The 23,178-nt window shown below is 51.3% G+C and overlaps 8 protein-coding genes and 1 non-coding gene across 9 annotated transcripts; 3 read left to right on the top strand and 6 right to left on the bottom strand.

Moving 5' to 3' along the window:
• Window positions 1-2,090: 2,090 nt before the first annotated feature.
• On the bottom strand, window positions 2,091-3,184 carry J4E78_001970 (uncharacterized protein; the record flags this gene model as incomplete). The annotated part of the gene is made up of 2 exons (XM_049362620.1): window positions 2,091-2,184; window positions 2,238-3,184. The coding sequence occupies 2 exons, from the start codon at window positions 3,182-3,184 to the stop codon at window positions 2,091-2,093; spliced, it is 1,041 nt and encodes a 346-aa protein (XP_049225212.1).
• A 1,755-nt stretch (window positions 3,185-4,939) lies between these two features.
• J4E78_001969 (uncharacterized protein) lies at window positions 4,940-6,352 on the bottom strand (the record flags this gene model as incomplete). The annotated part of the gene is made up of 4 exons (XM_049362619.1): window positions 4,940-5,676; window positions 5,738-5,835; window positions 5,897-6,052; window positions 6,105-6,352. The coding sequence occupies 4 exons, from the start codon at window positions 6,350-6,352 to the stop codon at window positions 4,940-4,942; spliced, it is 1,239 nt and encodes a 412-aa protein (XP_049225211.1).
• A 3,056-nt stretch (window positions 6,353-9,408) lies between these two features.
• J4E78_001968 lies at window positions 9,409-9,506 on the bottom strand. Its single transcript has one exon. It is a non-coding gene; the product is annotated as a tRNA-Met (tRNA).
• Window positions 9,507-9,976: 470 nt separating this feature from the next.
• J4E78_001967 (uncharacterized protein) lies at window positions 9,977-11,120 on the bottom strand (the record flags this gene model as incomplete). Its single annotated transcript, XM_049362618.1, has 5 exons — window positions 9,977-10,298; window positions 10,348-10,413; window positions 10,465-10,546; window positions 10,599-10,736; window positions 10,940-11,120. The coding sequence occupies 5 exons, from the start codon at window positions 11,118-11,120 to the stop codon at window positions 9,977-9,979; spliced, it is 789 nt and encodes a 262-aa protein (XP_049225210.1).
• A 238-nt stretch (window positions 11,121-11,358) lies between these two features.
• On the top strand, window positions 11,359-13,397 carry J4E78_001966 (uncharacterized protein; the record flags this gene model as incomplete). The annotated part of the gene is made up of 3 exons (XM_049362617.1): window positions 11,359-11,371; window positions 11,422-11,671; window positions 11,720-13,397. 3 exons carry the CDS (start codon window positions 11,359-11,361, stop codon window positions 13,395-13,397), a joined length of 1,941 nt encoding a protein of 646 aa, XP_049225209.1.
• Window positions 13,398-13,611: 214 nt separating this feature from the next.
• J4E78_001965 (uncharacterized protein) lies at window positions 13,612-14,812 on the bottom strand (the record flags this gene model as incomplete). The annotated part of the gene is made up of 2 exons (XM_049362616.1): window positions 13,612-14,489; window positions 14,539-14,812. The coding sequence occupies 2 exons, from the start codon at window positions 14,810-14,812 to the stop codon at window positions 13,612-13,614; spliced, it is 1,152 nt and encodes a 383-aa protein (XP_049225208.1).
• Window positions 14,813-15,054: 242 nt separating this feature from the next.
• On the top strand, window positions 15,055-16,369 carry NUO40 (NADH-ubiquinone oxidoreductase 40 kDa subunit; the record flags this gene model as incomplete). The annotated part of the gene is made up of 4 exons (XM_049362615.1): window positions 15,055-15,179; window positions 15,231-15,280; window positions 15,331-15,393; window positions 15,447-16,369. The coding sequence occupies 4 exons, from the start codon at window positions 15,055-15,057 to the stop codon at window positions 16,367-16,369; spliced, it is 1,161 nt and encodes a 386-aa protein (XP_049225207.1).
• Window positions 16,370-16,563: 194 nt separating this feature from the next.
• J4E78_001963 (uncharacterized protein) lies at window positions 16,564-18,081 on the bottom strand (the record flags this gene model as incomplete). Its single annotated transcript, XM_049362614.1, has 1 exon — window positions 16,564-18,081. One exon carries the CDS (start codon window positions 18,079-18,081, stop codon window positions 16,564-16,566), a length of 1,518 nt encoding a protein of 505 aa, XP_049225206.1.
• A 106-nt stretch (window positions 18,082-18,187) lies between these two features.
• Window positions 18,188-22,356, top strand: J4E78_001962 (uncharacterized protein; the record flags this gene model as incomplete). The annotated part of the gene is made up of 4 exons (XM_049362613.1): window positions 18,188-18,418; window positions 18,492-19,531; window positions 19,579-21,372; window positions 21,429-22,356. The coding sequence occupies 4 exons, from the start codon at window positions 18,188-18,190 to the stop codon at window positions 22,354-22,356; spliced, it is 3,993 nt and encodes a 1,330-aa protein (XP_049225205.1).
• Window positions 22,357-23,178: the final 822 nt, after the last annotated feature.

The following is a 23,178-nucleotide window of genomic DNA, read 5'->3' as shown; positions in this document are numbered from 1 at the left end:
ACGCTAACACTATAGATTCTACTACTACTACTACTATAACTCTAGTGCGCAATAATCTTTTAGAGACTATAACTAGTAACTACGCTAGAGACAACACTCTTATAAAAGAAGATCTTAATTATTAAGAGATCTAGAATATTGCTATAGCTACTGTAGCTAAATTTACTAGAAATATAAACGTATCTTACAGCCTAGTAGATAACTGCGCTAAAGGTTCTTTCTAAGTCTTCTCTGCTTTATAGCTTAATAACTGTTAACCTTAACTATCTATATTACTCTAGTAGATCTATCGCTATATCTACACTTTACTAAAAGTCTTAACGTTAGCCTCTCTTTTTAGCTTACATAGTCTATAGCTAGAATACTATCTATTTTTCTTACTGCGTCTTTTTGCTCTTAGCCTCTAGCCTTATTTCTCTACCTAGCATAAAAAGTTTTCTCTTTTTATGTATTAGTAATAGTTTTGCCTTTTACTTTATATATTACTTTATAATAGAATAACACGTCTCTTACTTCTTCTACCTATATTACCTAGTAATAGTTTATAAAAGGTTTTTTTCTTTTTAGGCATTTATTAACAACTACAAAACACTTATTAGCGCTACTAGGTTTTACAGTAGCCGTAATAATAAATTCTAAGTCTATTTACTACTTCTACTAGGAAATAGCAGCTTTATATAGAGGTATAGAGAATATCTTATAAGTACAACTTTTACTTTGTAAAAGTTTTTACAACCTCTTATATTATTTATTTTCTCTTTTTTAAAGTAAGCATTACTCTTTTTTCTTTGTAAGTATATAGAAGAGACTTTAGGCTTACAATGCCTTACACTAGGCTTCTAGAGAATGCACAACTGCGCTAGAGTCCTCTTTACAGTCTCTAGTTTAGGTAGTTTTTCTCTTTTATCTTGTGCTAGAGATAGAACTTGTTATATAACTACTAAGAATAGCATGTGCTAGGTATATAGTAGGCTTATCCTATCTTAGTTAGCTCGTAAGACTTATACATTAATTCACACTCTACACATACTACAGTCTGGAACGAAGCCATCCGTGCCTCCCATCGATGGGCGTCTACATTTCCGATGCCACCTGCGAGCTCAATCACCTACCCTATCGACTTTACCGACAGAGAGAAGTCTTTGTTGAACAGCTACGCAGCCGTATTTTTGAACAAGAACAAACACTTTAGTAGCGCTGATGCGACAAGAGCAGAACTGGACACTGCCTGTGATTTGATACTGAAAGATTGGCCGATGAAGAAGGGAAAAACTCCGCGTATTGCCCGGGTAGTCTTTACTGAGGCAAAGAACAATCTTCTTCGTGCGGAGAAGGCCAACCTTCAGGAAAACGAGGAGAGCGCAATGGGAACTGCGAGCAAGAGAGCAAGACGTAAGAGACCGCTTGTGGGGTCTGAAGACGAGGACTAGGACGTGGAAGACGCGCGCGGTAGTCTTGATTGGCGAACTGAAGAGCAATGGCGGCCTTGCCCTGTAATTGAGAAGAGAATACAATTTACATTTTCCCAGGCTTCGTCATTAAAGTGCAGGATGGAGAGCCAGATGAAGGATGGAGAGCCTAATGACGGATGGGGAGCCTAATGACGAATAGAGAGCCTGATGACGTAGGAGAGCCTGATAAAGGATAGAGAGTCTGATGAAGGATAGAGGGCCTAGTAGAAGATAGAGGGCCTAGTAAAGGATAGAGGGCTTAGTAAAGGATAGAGGGCTTAGTAAAGGATAGAGGGCTTAGTAAAGGATAGATAGCCTAGTAAAGGATAGAGAGACTAATAAAGGATGTCGCTATGCGGAGATATTGCGCGATGTGTGTTAATAAGCTAATGCACGCTTTATCCCTACATTTTCCGGAGCGAGCATGTAGTTTATCCTCCTCCAGCGTTTGACGCTGCGATGACCGAGAGTTGACCCAGAGACGACCCCGAGTACTAATCTGCCGGTACAATGCTTGTATATGGCTGAGCGGACGGGAAGCCTAACGAGCGACGTAAACCTATAATATTGTTGGAAACAATTAGACAGAAGCCATGTGAACGCCCACATCCTGTCCGCTCGATGCCCGCCCCTGTCACCTTACAGTCCCTGCTTCTCGCAGATGCGGCGGATCTCATTCCATGTCTGTGACTGCAGCTTATTCCCTTGGTACCCAATGACCAGCTCACCTGGACTGCTGGAGGTCAGTATTTTCTATGGCGTGCAACACTTGTCCAGAGGACTCACTCATCCAGTATGTCATTAGACCAGAATTGGTTGTGACCGATCTTTCCCAGAAGCGTGGCACTGACCAACTCGCGCGCTCCTTGTTCAGCTGTGCGTCCCACAAACATTTGCATCAATTTTGTTGGCATCGCGAGATACCATGGGAAATCTCTCCCCAGATCTGTGGTGCAATAGCCCGGGCATGCAACATTGATGAAGACGTCGATATTTCCTTGGGCGTCCTTGGAGAAGTCGTCGACGAGGCCTTGTCGTATGTACTGCGTGACCAGCTTGATCAATCCATACGTCTTCGCGGCGTTGAAAGCAGTGGGGTCATTCAGCTTGTCGATCAATGTCTGACCACTCTTGACTTCAGCGTCTGCAGGCGTGACATACTTGCTAGCGAAGCTGCCAGTTATGGTGAGCTGGCCTGGAGTACCCTTGGACGCGTTACTTTTGAGGCTGGGAAGCAGTAGCATGGCGAGATACGCCGTCGATAGGATATTGACTTGTAGGGCTGCCTCGTAGCCTGTCTTCTCGTTCTCGACATAACTCGGAGGTGCGACCCCCGCGTTCAAGACGACGATATTAATCTCGTCGTATCTGCTGGTGACATCGTTGGCGAAGGTTTTGACAGATGTCCAGTTACTCATGTCGAGCTCGAGAATATCAATGACTTCGGCTTTACAGCCCGTCTCTGCGATGATAGAGCGCTTGGCTTCTTCCCCCTTTGAGAGATTGCGTACTGCGAGGATGACTTTGGAGGCACCGTTGGCAGCGAACTTGGTGGCGGCAGGCAAGCCGATCCCAGTATTTGATCCAGTGATGATCACTGTCTTTCCCACAAAGGACGATTTTGGGTCTTTAGGCGGGTTTTGCTTAGCCCATCGCATCGCTGCTATCTGCCCTTTCACAGAAGCAGGTGGGCCGGGACCGATAAGTGATTGGACATTGACATCAGTCGCCATGTTGGGTTTTATTTACAGATGAGATAGAAAGAAGGAAATGTAGATTTGGAGGAAAGAGGTAAGAAGATCACAAAGGCCCTTAGTCGACTTAGGGGCAGATTTCATTTTGTACAACACGCAGCAGTCACAACTATGGGGTTCAGGGGGGTCGCGACTCATCCGCTTCCCGTCCTGCGGAACTCCGCAGTACTGAGGCGGACGAACTTCACAGATGTATCGCCAAATCATTAACTGATGCTTTCGGTCTTGTCTTACTTTTGTATCAGCTTTTGCATAATGTAAAGACGTTTGCAAAAAGCCGATAATTTAGATGCGAGTATGTACTGAGTTCAAGATCACTTGGTATCGCTCTTCGAGTCTCGTGTTGCAGGTGCAGGATTTTGTATATCACTGAATACCTAAACAACTTAGGCTGCCGTTGACTGCGGAATAGCGCTTTGGTGCTTCTGTTGACTGAGACCTAACAATTGTAGTGTAAACTACCTACGAGGAGTATTGGCCTGACTATAATTACCCCACGGTTGGCTTCCCACCTCCTGATGCAGGGACGTATCTCCGCAGCTGCACTAGGTTGTTGACCCCCTGCATCCTTTTGAGCACGTATCGCACAGACGATGAGCAGGTTGATTATTTGGACTGGTGGTTTTCGGGGCGTGTTCTCTTAGGTCTTCGCTATCTCTTGAGCGTTGCGGATTATACTTATCCTGATATCTCGTGGCCTGAAGTTAGCCGCACACTATTTCCATCTCTTCCAGTATGGGTAATCTTAGAGAATTGCGACAGTTCGACTGTGCCATCTATTGGTACTTGCGCCAAATGAGTTCAACAACAGCCCGAGAGTGCCCTAGATCAAGCTCGTATCTACAAGAATAGCTGGGATAAATTGGCGATCGGGGGACAATACTATCGCATATTGCAGCGATGCCGTTCGAGTGTCTGCATGCTCGAGTCTTCCTCTCCCAGATGCTGATTCCCAATCAACTTTGGTCAAAATCTATGATAGACGACAGGACAGCACTTCTTGGGTGAAGATTTAGCACTCGTGTAGAAATTGGATATGACACACTAAACTCCAGAATAAATAGGTGCGATTGCGTTCAAACGTGGTCGATATCATGGGTTTGCTTATTGGGAGACTGAGGTGACAGTAATCGGTCAATCTTGTAGTGCCGGACATAGTGAACTTGGGCAATTATCTCCGGCTGCCCAAGCGCCGCCACAAGTCGTCACTACCATTCCATCACAACCGCATCACAACGACCCAAACAATGACACTAGCCCGCACTTACTTGTCGCTCTTGGCTCGTCGTTACAAAACCACTGTCCATAGCTGTGTCAAGGGAAACACCCGCTCAGGGCGTCAATCTGCGCGCCGTCGGGCGACGCGACGGTCAACTACGCAACCCTGCTGGGGAAGGCAGAGTTCGTGGATCGGTGCCGCACCGCCTCTCACGGTCATTGCCTGCATCGATGCTACTGGGTATCGCCTCCAACAACCATCGCTATCGCGGTGTCACATGCTAAAATCACATGGAAGGCCGAACAGCTTGTACCACAGCTGATCAGAAGAGCTTGATCGGAACCAGGTACCACCTAATGTCTAGCATCGCAACTCTAGGTCCGACTTCGGCTCTTCCGACAATGTGTCAACGACGATCAGTATCGAAACTCGGCGCACGTATCACGAACGGAACAGTGCAATACCAATCCAAAGGATAAATTGTTCCAAAAACGACGAAGCCAAAACACTACAGGCTAAATGTAGATGTAGCAGAATGGTCCGCCCATGGTGCTTGACGCATCTTCTATGGTGATGGGCCCAGGATATGCTGCCCCCATGCTCAGGGTGTCGTTGAGTGTTGCATTGGGCGAGGTCGGGGTTCCGATAAAGGTAGGTCCATACAAGGCAGTTGTACGCTCACTCGGCTTCAGGTTCTGCCAAGTCCAGTAAAGCCTGTCAATCGACGAGTGGTGGAAGAAGAAGTAGGGATCTCCAGGAGATGCTGTGAAATCACCCGCCGGATCGCCGCCAATGATAAAGTGACCGGCCGTGTGCACGCCCATGAAACCGTTCGCGAAGCTGTTCCCCATTGGCCCACCTTGCAAAACTTCCCAAAACGTTTGGTAGTCGTCACTCTGGAGCAGAGAAACCACGTCGTCGTCCTTCAGCCATCCCTCTCCGGTGAAGCCGTTGATATCGCGCATGAGACAACGGGGGTTGTATCCTAGGCCAGACGGATCGGGATTCGGTCGGACACATTTGGACGCAGGAACCAACGGTCCGAGATTGACAGTGAAGTTCGTGAACGGTCCTGAGGTCACGCAGCCACCACCTTGGCCATGCGGAATCTTGATGACTGGTTGATCGTTCGACGGGATTCCAGTCCATGTCTGATTGCTGCATCCTTTTGCGCCCTGTCCAGAAATCGACGTCGCAGAGCCGTCGAGCAGAGGCGACTTTGTAGGATCTTTGTGCCATCTGGAGTAACTGTCTAGATATCGGTGTACGAAATCAGCGTATGCATCACATGCAGTTCGTACAGAGACACCTACAGTAAGGTTGCGTGCCCTCGTAGCCGCATTCATTGCGCAAAGTCTGCTCATACGCCCAGGTAAAGTATCGGTGCCATGTGAGGAAGTTACCCGTAACGCTAGACATTGGTGGACAAAATCAGTACGTATCTCACATTCATGTTCCAAAGGGAGACCTACTGGATGTTGAAGGTCTGTTGCATGTGGGTGGCCACGAAATCGTCATAGCGATTTCTACAACCGGGGCACATCTCCTTTGGTGTCTTTGACGGCAGCTCAGCTAGACACTGAACCGCCCCGATGTATGCCTTCTTCTCAGCCTTGGAGAAGGTAGACCTTCAAGAGGATTAGCATGGTTATCGAGAAGCATTACGTTCCGGAGACTTACCATTCCTGCCGCACTTGGACGTTGCTGGGGTTGCACTTTTCGTACTGCGCGGGCTTTTGAGTGGCTTGATAGAGCTGCTGGTTGATTGCAGCGCCACCAGCCATGAGGTCCTGCTTGATACTACCCAAGCCAGCGAGGATGTCGTCAACATGGTCGAAGGGTCTCTTTTTGAACTGCGCTCGGTCGTGGGGAAGCGCATTCCCCACGGCCAAAGGCAGAAGTAGGGCGACTTGAAGAACACCCCGCATGGTGTGTGGCTTGGGAAGGAGAGGCTATGTCAAGCTCAATCTGTGGGAGCAAGCGATGTTGAAGTATGACAAGACTGGAGGAGTTGACGCCGATCTTCTGAAATGAGGCTCAACTACGGTAAAAGACGTATGAAGGACAACGGGCCTACTAGCTATGCCAAGTGCACGTCTTGGACCACTTCTTATAGGTATTCACACGACATGCAAGGACCCGTAAAAATCTCGAAGGCGAGGAGCTCGGGCACCGAGGTCCTGCATGTCAAGGATACATGTGAGTGTGCGAGGTGGCCTACTACTTTGCGTAGTAGATATTCGCATTCCAGAAGAATCCGAACAGGCAGGCATGTCCAACTGGGGAAGGTCTCTCATACTTTTCAAACTCCGTGTATAGACGGCGTCACAGCCACTGCCAACTACCTGGTACTAGGAGCGGCTGATTCGATCGGCAACAGATCCGATCGGCACGCACTATGGATGTTGTGTGTCTCGCTACTATTCGCGCATTCCCGTAGTACAGAGGGCCTGACGCCAAGGTCCGTCACATACGTCAAGTGCTCTCATGCGCTGCCAATTAAAGTTCCGCGGGCCTTCACCTAGCCTCCATACCTTCTTCAACATCTTAAAACATTGAATAGTCGCGGCGTTATGTCTCCGAATACTTCGTACGACAGACCGAGAGCCGTGGAAATATCGCGTCTTCCCAGCCTGTTGTGCGCTAGGTAGCTAAAACTAGCAGGGGCGGCGCGCGCCCATCACAAACTCAGCTGTGGCGCCTCGGAAGCATGTAATATGCATAGGCAAGATTACAACGGCTGTATTACGCGATGAGCAGAGTCGTGCATAGCTTCCGCGTATTGAGGGAAATACAAGATGATCGACACATCACAGCGCATGGGCAGGCTGTCCCGAGGTCGTTTCGCGACTGGCACGAGACGATTCGATCGCAATTCAAAAAATGGAACAACCATGAATTGAGGCGTTCAAGATCAGAGTGAGAACTTGCCGGCTGTTGTGGTCGAAATTGGCTTTTACGCGAATTCCACCATCCAAAGATCGGATTTAGGCGTCCCAAACTTCGCACGTTACCCTCGCGTGGCTAAACCTCCATCCTCAATTGTTCTCGCCCCCAGACGCCACCAATATCTGGTATCTAGAATCTGACAGATGCGCGTGCAAGATGACTTCTGTGCGGAACTAACTACTGCTCGCCTAGAGGATGAGACTGAAACCATTCAACCTAGACTTGAACCGAGGCTTTTTGCCTGAGTTGGAAGATACTCTGGACAGCATGCTCATTTATCTAGGACAAAGACAATAATTAGTTCAAAGAGTGTGGTACTGTACCTAGCAGCAGCAACTGTCTGACTTCATCGTTCGTCCTCAAGTTTTCCTACAACTGTTATTATCCACGATCGAGACAAACGTTACATTCGTTGCAGCCTATCTATGCCTGCGGAAATCTGTAGCCGCTAGCTTTTTCGAAACTGCCAGCTCTCTGATATGAAGCTACTGGTACGATTCACGAAACCTGACTACAGGGCTATTATACCGTCAAGTCTCGCAATATATCTGGCACGCGGGGCGCAGTATGACAGACCCATATACAGTGAGAGATCGTAATGCGACCAAGAATAGCACGCGCATGGATAGAGGGTCCGGGAGGGAACATCGTGAAGGTGTTTTCGCATAGAGGGCGTACATGAGAAGGATGGATTGTACAGCTGCGAATGAGGACAGCATCTTACCTGCACCTCACACAAAAAAGACTAAACAGGTCTAAAGCCTATGTCGACGTTAGGTCACCTACCTTGCATGTTTCTATGTTGATGTAGGCTGCAGACCTGTTTGGTGTTTTCCGAGGTTGGCGTGCCTGCGTATAAATGCATTGTGAAGATCACACACGTCAATGTTTTCTAATTCAGATTTTACATGGTTGAATTTCTTACTCAGCTCCCGGCCTGTCAATAGAGACAAAGCATCGAGCGTACAGTACAATCGTTCAACAAATGTCCAAAGCCTCAACCGCTATTTCGGACAACAGCAGCCTGGATCAGGAACAGACCGCAGTGTGAGTCAAATGCGTACTTTGTTTCCTGAAGGATGTAGCTTCTTGGGGTCAGAACGAGGTTGGATATGAGCTCTATATGATGTGTATAGTTGATGTCTTTGACGTTTCCTGGATCAAGGGCGGTATTATGAGCTTGTCGCAGTGATTTTTTAAACTGACAGCGAGTTCAGGCCTAAAATGCCTGCTCTTGTGGACGAGGTCTTCGCACTGCCTTACGGGGTATCGTTCAAATAAAGAGATGGAGACTTGCTGAGCATTCGTAAGTACCCCGGAGTACTGACGAAAAGTCATAACAAGGCGTGAAGATGCGCCACTTGATCATTGAGAACAATAACAGTATGTGTCGCCTCTTTCCAACCATGGTGCCAGCTGAAGTGTGAGCAATACCACAAGATGTCCAACGTGCCCCTCTCTCAACACAGTCCAGGTTGCCCCTCCACGACCACCCCGCTGTGCCCCTCGCGCCTTTCGCCCCTCGTCTTTTTGCCCCTCTGATAGTGCCACAATCTACGCTTTGTTGGAATTGCCGCTTCTGGTAGCAACAATCCGCACCGAAGTGTCTTGGGTATGTCGCAAACTATTAAAGGACAACACGTAGACATCGCGCAGTAGCAATCTAGGTGAACGCCATGCGAAACGGCAAATATAGATCTTGTATGCGAACAAGAGGCTTATGTGTGTAAGTAAATCTGGTACACGCTGCACATTGGAGTGCTAAGAGCAGACATGTTCGATGTGGATGTGCTGTCAAGCAACCTTGGAATATAGGAATGCGATGCAGCGGACATGCAAAATTCATAATATCCCGGGCTAGATGTTATTAATCTCTGTAGTGTGTTAACGTAGAGTAGAGTCTGGTCTTAGTTTTGGCTGGTTGCTGTTGCTGTACCTTAAATGCGAAGATGTAAAAAAAAAAGTGCCACTTCTGCACACACACACACATAACAAAGCCCTCTCTCTCTATAGCTAGAGCTCAGCAAAAGGAATCTGCTTCCTGCCAGATTCGAACTGGCGGCCTTCGGATATCTATTGCTGGGAATAGTCATACTCTATGATATGAGACCGACGTGATAACCGACTACACTTGTGGGGTATTAGCGTTTGTTTCTAAGAACGATCTTGAGTTGCGACTTACCCAAGGAAGCTTATTAAGCTGATTACTCATTCGATGGCAATTTTTGAAATTGCACGGATTATATCGACGTTAATTATGGAATAGACAGTGTTCAAAGGTGGGTAAAGGTCGATGATTTCGTTGGTGGGGCTGAATAGAACATTGGTTGGCATCAGAGGTCTGCAGACTAGTGTGAGTGGGTAGAATCCAATGCGGGGTTGGCGAACCGTGGTAAGCCATAATCATTTATACCTTGGAGAACATTAGAATTATGCCGTATCGCGTGAAGTCTACATATCTGTACAGATACTCTATCTTCCGTATTATGAGTAGCACAGCACACCGTAACCGTGACGCCTCGTCGTGATGTAGGAACCGAGCAATGCCAAAACGCCGGTAGCAAGTCGACCGTCCACACCATATTACCTCATTCGATCAAAGACTATGGCCCAAGTCGTTGCCCTCCATCCGGAGTTCTATTACTCAGCGGCACGCTCGTTGTTGGCAGTACACCGTATCGGCCGTACGTCTTTTGGTCGACACTGACGTAGTGCGGTAACCTTCCAAGCAAGTTCAGCTTGGTCTCAACCCATCTCAGTATCTTCTCGTGCGGTACGAGGAACTTGATGTATCCGGAAGCCCAGAGGTAGCCGAGACCTGCGCCGCAAAGATGGCCGACTAGACTGACGTAGGGGACGAGGATGCTGGTCAGGACAATGAGGATCAGGGGCGTCGTCCAGGTGGGTATTTTGTATGGTCCGACGCTGCGAAGAGTTAGTTGTTGGATTGAAAAGAGGGGTCGCGTGATGGTACCTGAAGTACGGGTTCGCCTTGTGTGTCTTCATTACTTCTGCAGACAGAAGGAGGAACACCCATACACTGTTGCTGTCAGCACGTCCTTGTACGATGATATAAACCCATTCGACATACCTTGCGCCCATGACTGAGGTATTACTCCTCAGTACATACTTTTCCAACAATGTGTACACGCCCCCGGGTATCGTTCCAAAAGCTGCCGTCTGGTCAGCTTGATATCTATACATGTCACCCAGTTGATATCTTACGCCCAGTGAAGAGCGCCAATGTAACGAGTGTTCCATATTCGGACTCGAAACGCTCAATAAGTGGCGTTACGGCGACGAGGTTGAAGATCATGTGGATAAAGTTCCAATGTAGGACGGGAAACAGATTGAGTCGGTGCACTACGAGTGTATTGTATTAGCATTATGTTCATGTTGGATCAGACGAAAGTCAAGTGCAACATGTCTCCTGCTACGTTCTCCTCCGTCTTCAATGCCAGCTCCGTGGGTTCCGCGCCCCATGATGCGCCCACGCCGCGATGCAAGACCAGAACACAAGCACTGTGGCCGACCACGTTCCCCTAGTAGTAACAAAACAAACATACTCTGCGTCAAATCCATCTTGGCCGGCTCCAGGGCGCCAAAGTCCCTAATCCACGGGAAGGGAATTGTTGCAACCCATAGTCCTACAATGGCGGCGACTAGCACTTTGGTGCAGAAGGGCAGGCGCAGGATATACGACCGTATACGGGCAGGGCTGATCTGGGGAATCGAGGTCATAGGCATGGTCGGAGCGAGCACGCTGGGCGTTGGCAGAGTTGTTATGCAGGCGCGTGTGTTGCTAAGAGAACAGACACGAAGATTACTATGGGACTAGGGTCCAGAGCCGCGCTAGTGACGATCCTCCCGCTGGAGTCGACTTAGCACCTTCCCAGACGGATATGTGGGATGCTGGGCAGAGGGCAGGTCACGACCCGGTTTTCGCTTTCTGTCCTCTTACATGACGTGCCATTGACATTCCAACATGGCTCTCTTGTGTGAGTTCTGCTCTGGCGATATGCGACGGACGAACAGCTGACATGGGAAGCCTCGATACTGGCGCTCCGGCAAGATAAACGCTTGCTCAAGCTACCGCCTTACCTCTCCGCGCTCTGCATCATCATTGGAATAGGGTGGCTGCTGGTTCTGCCACTAAACGACTACTCGCGCAGGACATATGTCTCGGAGAACGCGCTCTTGCCTGGACAGGTACACACCTACTTTACTGGAAGCGAGCACAATGTGTTCCGCGCCTATCGTCATGAGGTTCATGGATTGATAGAGAAGCCTGTCGCTGAGTGCGTATAAACTACATAATTTACGAAGAGAGACTAACGAGACAACAGGCGCTCACAGCGACTCGAAGCCATCTTCCGCGAACAGAACCTCAAAGTCGCAACCCAGCACTACAACTACACCGTCTCGAACCAAACAATCGCAAACGAAAATGTCTACGCTATCCTCCAGGGGCCCCGCGCGGATGCCACCGAAGCAATTGTGCTGATTGGAGCTTGGAAGAACATGGCAGACGAGGTCAACAACTCTGGTGTCGCATTGGTCCTCACACTGGCGCGCTACTTCAAGCGCTGGAGTCTATGGAGCAAGGACATCATCCTGCTCATTCCCGGCGACAGCACGATCGGATCACAGGCTTGGGTCGATGCATACCACGAGGCCCACGATACGCGTTACGTCGAGAGCTTGAAGATCAAGAGCGGGGCACTACAAGGAGCGGTCGCAGTCGATTATCCTGCTGGTCCATGGGGTCACCGATACGACAAACTGCATGTGGTGTATGATGGCATAAACGGTCAACTTCCCAACCTGGATCTGTTCAACACCGCGGTCCAGATCGCCTCCAGCCAAATGGGCATCGGCTGTGTGATCCAACGGATGTGGGACCACAAGGACTCATACAAGGAGCGTCTTCAGACTATGCTTCGAGGCATGCTCTCGCAAGGCATTGGCCATGCGACCGGACCCCATTCATCTTTCATTCCATACCACGTCGACGCGATTACACTGGTGACAGTCGGAAACGGGTGGCACGACGAGATGTCGCTGGGCAAGACGATCGAGTCGCTTTTTCGAAGCTTGAACAACCTTCTTGAACACCTGCACCAGAGTTTCTTCTTCTACCTTTTGTTGCAAGACAAGCGTTTCGTCAGCATCGGCACATACCTTCCCTCTGCCATGCTAATTGCGTTCAACTTCAGCATCGCAGCCATGGCATTGTGGGTAAAGAGCGGACGTACTACGAAGCCCATTGGCAACCCCGCAGCCACGAACCCCAAGAAGGCTCCCGTCGAGAAGCCATCTCCCGCAGACACCAAGGCAAAGGATCCAGAAGTCAAGGAGAAATCTGAAGGTGAAAAGAAGCCTGAACCCGAACAACCAGCAACAGAACTCGTCGAAAAAGACGGCTCCCTGGCCATTGTCCCCGTAGCCAGCACAACGATAACAGAACGCCACCTCCTCTTCCCCCTCATACTCGTCCTCGCCGCCCACGCCTCCGGTCTGATTCCCCTCTACCTCTTCAGTAACTGGGACGCCGACCACCTTCCCAACCTCTTCCTCACAGCCTGCAATGTTACCACGCTTGCCCCGCTCATCATAACCTTCCTCTTCTGGTGGTCTGCGCCCGATGTCCTCACTCCGCAAGCTCTCTGCTTATTCCAGTGTTTCTCGTTGCTGCTACTAGGCATGTTCCTTGCGGCACTGGCGACGCTGAACTTTAGTTTGAGTATTTTGGTCGGTGTGCTGTGTGTACCGTTGAGTTATGTACGCAGGAGTGGTAACAATAGCATCACAGGGCTGCAGATGTTGGTTTTGGCCATGACGAATCCCCTCCTTGTTGTGCAGACTGCAACCAAGCTGCTAGGAGTGGGTCTTATGGACGTGCTCACGCAGAGTGCCATTGGATGGCACATTTGGGGCATGTGGACGCAGGTTGTTGTTTGGTTAGTCTGGTTCCCTGCGTGGTTGGTGGGAGCTTTGGTAGTTTCCACTGGGTTCTGGCAATAATGGTCAAAAATGGGTTGTAGCGTATGTCATGTATAAGCAAGAGAGTTGTACGGGGTGTCATGAGTCTTTTCGTTCGTTGACCATCTATGGCCACTATCTATGATTACATCGTATGCACGCGTGTTGCATCAACTGATACATGTCACCCGTCAAGCATTGACATGGCTTCCTCTGGAAGGCGAGTCCTCATCGTCTAGTCGAACGTGCACCTTGTTCAAGCAGCCCAAACATCCTTGCCGACACCCTCGATCCAGTTGCCCAATTGGTTGACACTGGCGTCCCACTCTTTCAACCTCGACCTCATGCCCTCAATCTGCTTCATGTCTAGAACCTTGGGCTGTACCCAGTTGATGCGTGCAATCTCCGCAACCTGGTCAATTTGTCCCTTCAGCAGTCCCAAGCTCAGCGCCTTCATAATCAGGTGCTCGATCTCGTTCGGTTGTACCTTGGTCTCTTGGGAGATTTCGGAGAAGGTCATGGCGCGGTCGTGGGGTGGGCGACGGAACACGGTCTCTGTAAGGGCGGATAGCGAGATCTTCTGGTAGAGGAAGGTCTGGTGCTCTTTGAGGAGCGGAACCTTGGTGATGTTGTTGGAAAGGACGTCGTATGCCATCAAATCGCCGCGGTTGAAGGCGAAGAGGAGATCGCGGAGCCACGCATGTGGGGTGTTGACGAGCGAGTCGAGGATAGGGTGCAGCAGCAACTCTCCGAAGTTGTAGATGGAATCTGAGACGAGGGCGGCAATACTGAGGTCGTAGGCGCGAGACTGGCGTTCGCGCAGCTCCAGGTCGTTAAGGTCGACGCAGGCGAGGAACAGCAGGGCGTTCTTGTAGTATGCGGCGAACTCGTGCTTGGACTTGTAGTACTCTGCGCTTGCGCGGTAGAATGAGGCATGCACGACGGTCTCGACCGAGTCGAACGTGTCCAGTATCTGCTCGCACTCGTCGAGCTTCTTCTTGGCACCCTCCTCGTCTTTTAATTGTAGCTGTATGCTGGCGGCGGCGACTGTGGCGTATACGTAGGCGTCTTGTGAGGCGGGCTTGTTGACGCTCTTTGCGAGGTCATTGACAAAGGTGAGGCGTTCCTTGTCGTCTGTGAGAGTCAGCTGCTGTGTATTTTCACCCCGCATGGCGCATCCTACCCTTGTACTGCGAGGCTGTGTTGAGTCCCAAGGTGACGAGCTTCAGCTGGTTGATCTTGTTTGCGAAGCTCTTGATGAAGGTCTCGAAGAAGGGTATCCGCTGCTTGGCGCTCTCTGGGTGGTCGAAGAACTCGATGAGCTTGTCGGTAAGCTCGTGCCATAGCTTTCGCTCCCAAAAGTCCTCAAAGGCGATGAAGTATTCCTGGAGTTCCTCGGGTGCCTCGTCCCGCGCATCGCCTAGAAGGTTCGGGATCGTGTCCGTGTCCATGGCCATGGTTGCTGATTGTGGACGTTCGATGGTAGGTGAGGGAGCGGGTATCGGGTGTAGAGTTGGTCGAGGTGATCACGGAGCTGGGCTGTTGTTGGCGAGTGCGGGACGTGTTGCTCTGATGGCGTTGCGGCGGAAGCTACGATTAGCGCATAGCGCCAAGACCAGCAACCACGGACGTTGATGCGTCCCAGCGGCATCTCCAGCAGCTCTCTTCGACATATCCGCCGCCATTGAACGCCGCCAACATGCTGCCACTCCGCTGCGCTCGGTCGCCAGTGGCGCTGTCGGCGCAAATGCCCTTGAAGCGTGTCGCCAACTTCTCTACGTCCGTCCGCCGACAACAACTCAACTCGGACGTCAGGATAACTAGGTTCGCCAGACTCGTCCCCGCGCCGCCAAATACACGCTGACCATAGCACAGGACTGGAAAGCCCATCTTGACTGTCTCCGGCGGACGTTCCTCGCTCGGAGGTACGCTGCGACCCGCGCCGGCGTGCTATACCAACGCTCACACATCACAGGATACACCGCGACCGTCTTCGGAGCCACTGGATTCTTGGGACGATACATTGTGAACCGACTGGGTGCGTGGAAACGATGGGGCAGCGGAGGGACATTGCGCTAACGACGACGACAGCCCGATCAGGATGCACAGTGGTAGTCCCCTTCCGGGAGGACATGGCAAAGCGTCACCTCAAGGTCGCCGGAGATTTGGGCAGGGTTGTCTTCATCGAGATGGACCTCCGAAACACTGCATCGATTGAAGAGAGCGTACGACACTCTGACATTGTCTACAATCTCATTGGTCGCGACTACCCCACCAAGAACTTCGACCTGGAGGACGTACATGTCCATGGAACAGAGCGCATTGTGGATGCCGTCGCCAAGTACGACATTGACCGCTTTGTTCAGGTCTCCTCCCACAGCGCACGCCTAGACTCACCCTCTGAGTTCTACCGCACCAAGGCCCAGGGAGAGCAAGTAGCACGCTCCATCTACCCCGAGACCACCATTGTTCGACCTGCGCCCATGTTCGGTTTCGAGGACCGTCTTCTCCACCGCCTAGCCTACCCGTCAAACATTGTCACCTCGAACAACCTAGAGGAGCGCATCCGCCCCGTCCATGTCATCGATGTTGGCATGGCTCTCGAGCGCATGCTCCACGACGACACCACCGCCGCCCAGACGTACGAGCTGTACGGCCCCACTGAGTACTCCATGGCCGAGATCAACGAACTCGTCGAGAAGGAAGCCATGAAGCCGCGCCGCCATGTCAACATTCCCAAGCGCCTCATGAAGCCTATTGCACACTACGCCAACAAGCTTCTCTGGTGGCCTATCCACTCGGCCGATGAGGTTGAGCGCGAATTCATTGACCAGATTATTGACAAGGATGCGAAGACATTCAAGGACCTGGACATTGACCCCGTTGAGCTGAAGAGCTTGACCTTTGAGTACCTCAAGGGTTACCGAAGCTCAAATTACTATGATCTACCCCCCATGAGCGAGAAGGAGAAGAGGGAAGAGAAGAAGTACCTGCACGTCCTTGACGACCAATAGACGGGCACAAGCATGGTTTAAGGGTTATGGAAAATCTTGTAAATATCTGTGCCCCTCTGCTGGGCGGACATGGTCGTTAGAATCAACATGTTTTCGTTTGTGCCTTTTACTTCAATCATGTGGGAAGAAGATTGTATTTACAGAGTGGGGTATCAAATGCAGATGCGCTAAATGCTATCATATGGGACTCTCGTTCATGCAGTCCGAGGTTCATCCTTCTTTTCCGCCAATCTCTCCAGATACCGCCTCAGCAAAGCTTCGGTACTCTCCGGGTCATCCCTATCCCTGCGCTCGTCCCAATGCCGGTAAAACTCGAGCACAACCTCGACAGCAATAAGTGCGATGATGGCCCACTCAAGCCTCAAACCATGTTTTTCACTCAACTGCTCTCTCAGCACACTAGCAATCTCTTGCGCAAAACCAATCTTTTCGTTGAGCACTTTGATACGCACTCCGACATCCAAGGCCCGCCCAACTTGATCGTAGTACTCGCCTAGCCCTAACTCATGCCGCGAGTCCCAGAAGATGTCGGGCATGCTGTCGGTGAGCTCCGAGTAGAGGTTCAGCTGAGCGCGAAGAGAGAGCAGCTCGCCTGTCTTACGCAATATGAAGGATCGCGTAAACGGAGCGCTGCGCCGAGGGGAGAAGGTCTTGGAGGAGGCTAGCATGTTGGGGATCTCGCGCGTCGAGTGCTGGTAAGCGGATAGGAGGGTTTCCAAGACGGCCAGCTTGGTGCTACGGGCAAGACCAGAGGAGAAGGCAATCTTTGCTAGAACAGTGTCTACTTCGTGCCGTTGGTCGGTCGTGTTGGAAGGCTCGTCCAGAGGAGATGATGGCGGGCTATCGGATACTGGCTCTGCTTTTGTGCCAAGGACGATGGTGTCGCCGACTACTTCACTGGTCTCTTTACTTGGATCTTCGAGATAGTCCAAGTCTTCTGTCTCGAGCAAGTCCAGATGTGAGCCTTCAGCAGCCGCTGGTAGCACTTGGTTAACCAGCTTCAACGCTTCTCTTTCTCGGACATTCCATGTCACCACGGTGCCAGACGGAAAGATGAAGATGTCGCCCTGTTGGAAGTCCTTGACCTCTGACGGCCGATCGGAAGTCTGGACGTGTATAACTTGTGGGTATAGGCCAGTCTGGAAGGGATCGAGCTCGTAACCCTGGGCTTTGACAAGTCGAGCGGCGGTGGCAATATCGTAGGTCTCGGCGGCGCAGTATGCGGTTACCGTCTTGGTTTCGGCGTCTGGATCTATGAAGCGGGTTCTTCCTCTTGACTTGACAAACGCCCGGGATCTCTGCGCCTCGACTGCGATGCTGCGCAAAGACGTCTTGCCAGCATTTTTCCGCGCGCCCTTGCGATCTGGCTTTTGCTGCGTCTCATTTGTGGCCTCTTCCTTCAGGGCCGCCTCGTCCTGCTTCTGAGTGAAGTCTATCTTTTTCTCATGTCTGCTTGTCGTCGAGAATAGTGGGTTTGCGGGGGTGCGCAACAACGACCGGGCGTGGGGAAGATTCGGCGGGCGGCACGCAGCAAGACACCGTGTCAAGCCATTGAATGCGTGTTTTTGAATAGCTGTCATCACCGGCGCAAGTGTGGCTCGGACATAATTCGCAGCAACGGGCGGCGAGGCTGGCGATGGATCTTGAGGTGGTGGAGCAGTGCGGAGGAAAGCTAGACCCTTGCAAGTCCGCGGGAATGGCTTGGCCAGCATCATAGGCCTAGATCGACGCGGGCATCGACTGCAACAACACCTCCATCTCCACGCGCCGGAGCTTCCCCAGGTCTCTACCACGCCCGCCGCAGCTCATGCCGCCAGCATGGCTGCGGAAAACACCCCCGACGAACCGCGTACGCCTGCGCGCGACCCTCACCCCGTCGACCAGGTAGCCAGCGAAGCGAAAGCCAGCGCCGAGCACGACTCCGACGATGAGGACGACGAGGTCGAGGAAGAGCCCAAGCTCAAGTACAGCCGCCTGACAAGGGACTTGGGGCCCGTCTACCGCAATGGCGACGCGACAGCTACCTTCATGGTCGCGGGGGACAAGATGGTACGGTCATAGCTCCATGCTTCATGCCCACGACAGGTGCACGCTGCCGAGTGAATGCTAAGATTGTATGTAGATAGTAGGAACCCACAATGGCAACATACATGCGCTGAGCATACCCTCGTTCCAAGTCCTGCGAACCTACAACGCGCATCCTGCTGCTTCCGTCACCGCACTCTCCGTATCGCCTCTACTAGCTTCCCAGCCCTTCGTACCTACAGCTTCAGACCTCCGCTCAGCAGACCAGACCAATGCATCGACCAGACGAACCGATTCTCCAGCAGGCAATGCATCCTCCCCTCGGACGCCGCGTCAGGCCCAAGTGCCATCGACACCTTCCAATCAGATTTACATAGCTTCGTCATCTATCGATGGGCACGTATGTGTGTCTTCACTCATCGACCCCAAGGATGTCACGCTACGCAACTTTGGTCGCCCTGTACAGGCGGTGGCGCTGTCGCCTGACTACAAGAACGACCGCTCATACCTATCGGGAGGCTTGGCTGGCGAGCTTATCCACACAGTCGGAGGTCCAACGGGTGTGCGTTCCAATGCCAACACCAGCTCAGCATCGCAGACAGCCCAAGGATGGCTTGGAGCAATAGGACTAGGCGGGCACAGTGGAAAAGATACCGTTCTGCATGCAGGAGAAGGTACCATAACCGCCATCAAATGGTCTCTTTCTGGCAAATTTGTAGCCTGGTCCAATGAGCACGGCATTCGCATCATGCGCACCGATCTTCACCTCGATAGCGCTGAGTCCGAATACGCCTGGAAGAGGATTGGTTTCATCGAAAAGCCGAACCGTCGAATATGGCAAGAGATGGCTGGTGTGTGGAAGGCGCGCATAGAGTGGATTGACGATCGATCGCTTGAGTCTGACGACGATGCGATACTGAGCATGAACGGACATCACCTTGCCGATAAACCCGAGGCCACCTTACCACACAACCGCTCACCCCAGGCCACCAAGGACGCGAAGCCTCCGAAGAAGTTCGAAAAGCTCATCATAGGATGGGGGGATGCCGCATGGGTCGTTCACATACAGCCAGGTGGAGCTGGCGTCGGCCGCAACGTCGGTGAGAGATCGGTCGGAAGCGCCGAGGTGGTCCATTTGTGCGTCCCTTTTCTCCTACTACCTACGTCTTGCTAATTAGATCTAGCCTTCGTTTCGACGACTGTATTGTTTCTGGCATTTCGCTCTATACCCCTTCTTTGCTTCTTGTTCTTGCATACCGGACACGCGACGACGATGACAATCCAGTCTCTGGGCCCGACACAACTCCCAGAGGGGGGCGACACCGTCGCACAAACGGTCTTTCTCCTGAGCTCAAACTCATTGATGCCGCGACCTCGGACGAGGTTGAAGTTGACTCTCTGACCGTCAGCCGATTCGAAAGCTTATCTGCTGCGGACTATCATTTGGGCACGCTGTATGTGCCACACCCCAAGACGATGACACCTGCACAAAGAAGTGCACTGGAAGCCATTGGTGGCGGGATATGGGATGTTGGCGCTGCTACCGCTCGCATATTCAGCTCTGGGGCAAGTGTGATGAACCTTCCCATCGGTTCTGATAAGCCGCCGTCGAGAGCGCCTTCCATGTCATCAGCAAGCGCTGGAAATGCTGCTGGCTCAATATCGGGCAAGCGCCAACAACAGGCACACCCAAACGCTGCAACCGCGGGTTTGAAGGTCTTCATACAGAGCCCCTATGACTGTGTACTGGCCATAAAACGAGAGCTGTCTGATCACTTCCAATGGGAACTCGAGCATGAAAACTACAAAGATGCGTGGGAGCTTCTGGAGGACCATCCCGAGATCATCGCGTCCGTCTCTCAGGCATCGTCAGACGGCTCAGATGCAGGTACCCCAACAAAGCAGCAGGGAAGCTTACACGAGTTCTTTGCCGATGACAGCGAATCTCAAACGACGCTGTCTGCTACAAAGGCGAACCAAAATTCTGCAGTCGAAAAAGAGAAGCGTCGTATTGGGGACCTCTGGGTACAACAGCTTGTTAGCGCTGGCGAATGGAAACAGGCAGGCAAAGTTGCTGGTCGCGTACTCGGCACCTCCACACGATGGGAACATTGGGTGTGGAAGTTTGCACAAACGAACCACTTCAACGAAATCTCACCTTATGTTCCAAAGAAGCCCATACAACCTCCACTACCTTCAATGGTATACGAAGTGATACTGGGCCACTACATCATACATGATCGCATACGCTTCAAGCATTTGCTCGAAGATTGGGATCCTGACCTGTTCGACATCAACAGTGTTATTGAGGCAATCAAGAGCAAACTCTCTGCCGGCGACGTCACGGAGGATTCTATCGAGGGCGACATACAAGGTCGAGACTGGCGGATATTGCAAGACGGTCTTGCGAAATTGTTCCTTGCCAGTGGTAGGCAAAGAGAGGCGCTACGCTGCTACATCCGCTTGCAAAATGCGGAAGCAGCAATGACTCTAATACGAGACTTTCACCTTGTAGAAGCCGTACGCGACGATATCCCGGGCTTCATCATGATGGGCGTCTCGAAAGAACAGATGAAGTCTGCGTCCACGAAATTAGAGGAGCTAGAAGAAGCGTCAGCGGAAGCCATCGACGTTCTCGTAGAGGAGGGCTGCCGGGGCACCATTCCCGCAAGTGACGTCGAAAGCCAACTGCAAGCGAAAGGCCCGTCGTTCAGACCATTCCTACACTTCTACCTACGAAAACTCTGGAAGCCAGAAACGCATGAGCGAACAGCCAAGACAGCTAAAGAGAGAGTGGCTGAGGATCGTCTAGCAGCCGACGGAAAGCTCGTTGCAGAAGAATTCGCGGATCTCATGGTGGAATTGTTCGCAGAGTACGATCGACCGCTATTGATGGAGTACCTGCGCAAATCTCAAAGTTTTGATTTGAGCAAAGCTACCGCGGAGTGCGAGAGAAGAGAGTACACTCCAGAACTTGTGTAAGTCATTGGCTGTTCGCGCTACATCACTTTCCACGTTTGCTAACCTACTGTAGGCACATCCTCTCCAAGACCGGTCAAACCAAACGTGCTCTTTATCTGATTATTGAGAAGCTCTCCGACGTTAGCTTCGCTATTTCGTTCGCTAAAGAGCAAGATGATCCCGATCTTTGGAACGACTTGCTGGATTTTTCTATGGATAAGCCCCACTTCATCCGCGGTCTGCTTGAAGAGGTCGGAACAGCAATCGATCCAATCAAGCTCGTCCGCCGTATCCCTGAAGGCCTGGAAATCGAAGGGCTAAGGGATGGCATTGGTCGCATGGTGCGTGAGTATGAAATCCAACACTCTATATCAGAAGGTGTCGCAAGAGTCCTCCGGGGCGAGGTAGCAGCCGGTATGGACACGTTGCGTGCCGGTCAGAAACGGGGTGTCAAGTTCGAAGTCATACCATGTGACGGCGAAGGCCACAAAAAGCATCGCCATGCAAAAGGACAGATCGACATTGAGTCTAAAGGCATCGACCCCGTCTCCGCGGCAAAGGCTACGGCCAAGGCAGACAAGAAGACAACGGCGGCATCTTCCACAACTAACGCACCGAACATCGACCCCGCCCCTGCGGAAGCTCCTCAAGGCGAGGCACCGCCTGGCCATTGTGTAGGTTGCCACCGTCCTTTCACGCTTCCTACTGCCGAAGAAGAGACCGCCACTGTTGAGGGTGGCCCTATGCCCTTGTCTCGCGACACGCTCGTGGGCTTTGCATGTGGTCACGTCTTCCACCTCACTTGCCTACTACCCAAGACAAGTGCTAGTGCCAGTGTTGCGGCTGGTCTACAACAGCAGCTGGCCACCGATGCCGAGGATATCGGTGGTAGGTGGACAAGGAGTGTCGGCGCAAAAGTAGCGCATGCTCATGTCATCAAGAGTGCAGTTGGCCGGGGGTGTGTAGTATGTCGCGAGAAGGAAGTAGTCAGTGAAGAATGAAGATGATAGATGATTGGATTGTTCGAGGCGGTGTATATATCAGAGATATTTGGATATTTGGACAGTACGGATGTGTACTGGGGTGAACCACATACTGTAACATTATATGACAAGTGATAGGCTTACGAGCGGAGCATTGCATTGAAGGCGTCGGAAGCCACTCACACGGCTACGTATGTATGGGAATGTTGAATCAGCGTCCAATCAAACTGGGTTTCGACAATGTGATTCTGCCTGCTCTGCTGCTATCAGTCATTTTTGTTCGTCCTCTTGGGAAGTTTCGGCACATGGATCGATGGCTGCGCTACCATGGGCAAAGGGCGTGGAAGAGCACAACGCTAGCCAGATGTCTCATAATCCTACTCGACGATGTTTCCTGAAAAGGAATGTTGGAAAAAGCTGTTGAAGACGGCGAGAAGGGCGCAGTGACACGCATGAGGGTGAGGGGTATGGAAGGGCGCGCACTTGACATCCTAATAGTATTACCAAATTCACGTGATAGACAATCTATCTGAACTGTAAATCCGTGGATATGTAGCTCCACATAGGTTGAAGATACTCACACACATAGTGGCACGTGAGTGGTCAACTTGGTAGAGTACGGACGATGGCATGCCAGCACGATAAGCAGGGTTGAGCCTATCAGATGCAGGGTGAAGCTCAGCATCGCATTTTTTTCTGTCTTCAACTTCACACAAATGCTGCAACGATCACCCGAGATCGATTGTGAAGAAGCACTCCATCGCGCTCACGACTTGGGGTTGTTACTGCCAGCGCATGTGTAACAACAGACTACCCTATACCCAAAAGAGTATCGGTGAC

Source organism: Alternaria triticimaculans (genome assembly GCF_023758025.1).
Source record: "Alternaria triticimaculans strain BMP 0046 chromosome Unknown scaffold_2, whole genome shotgun sequence".
In the NCBI taxonomy this organism is placed as follows: Eukaryota; Fungi; Ascomycota; class Dothideomycetes; order Pleosporales; family Pleosporaceae; genus Alternaria; species Alternaria triticimaculans.
This window is presented reverse-complemented; position numbering and strand designations above follow the sequence as displayed.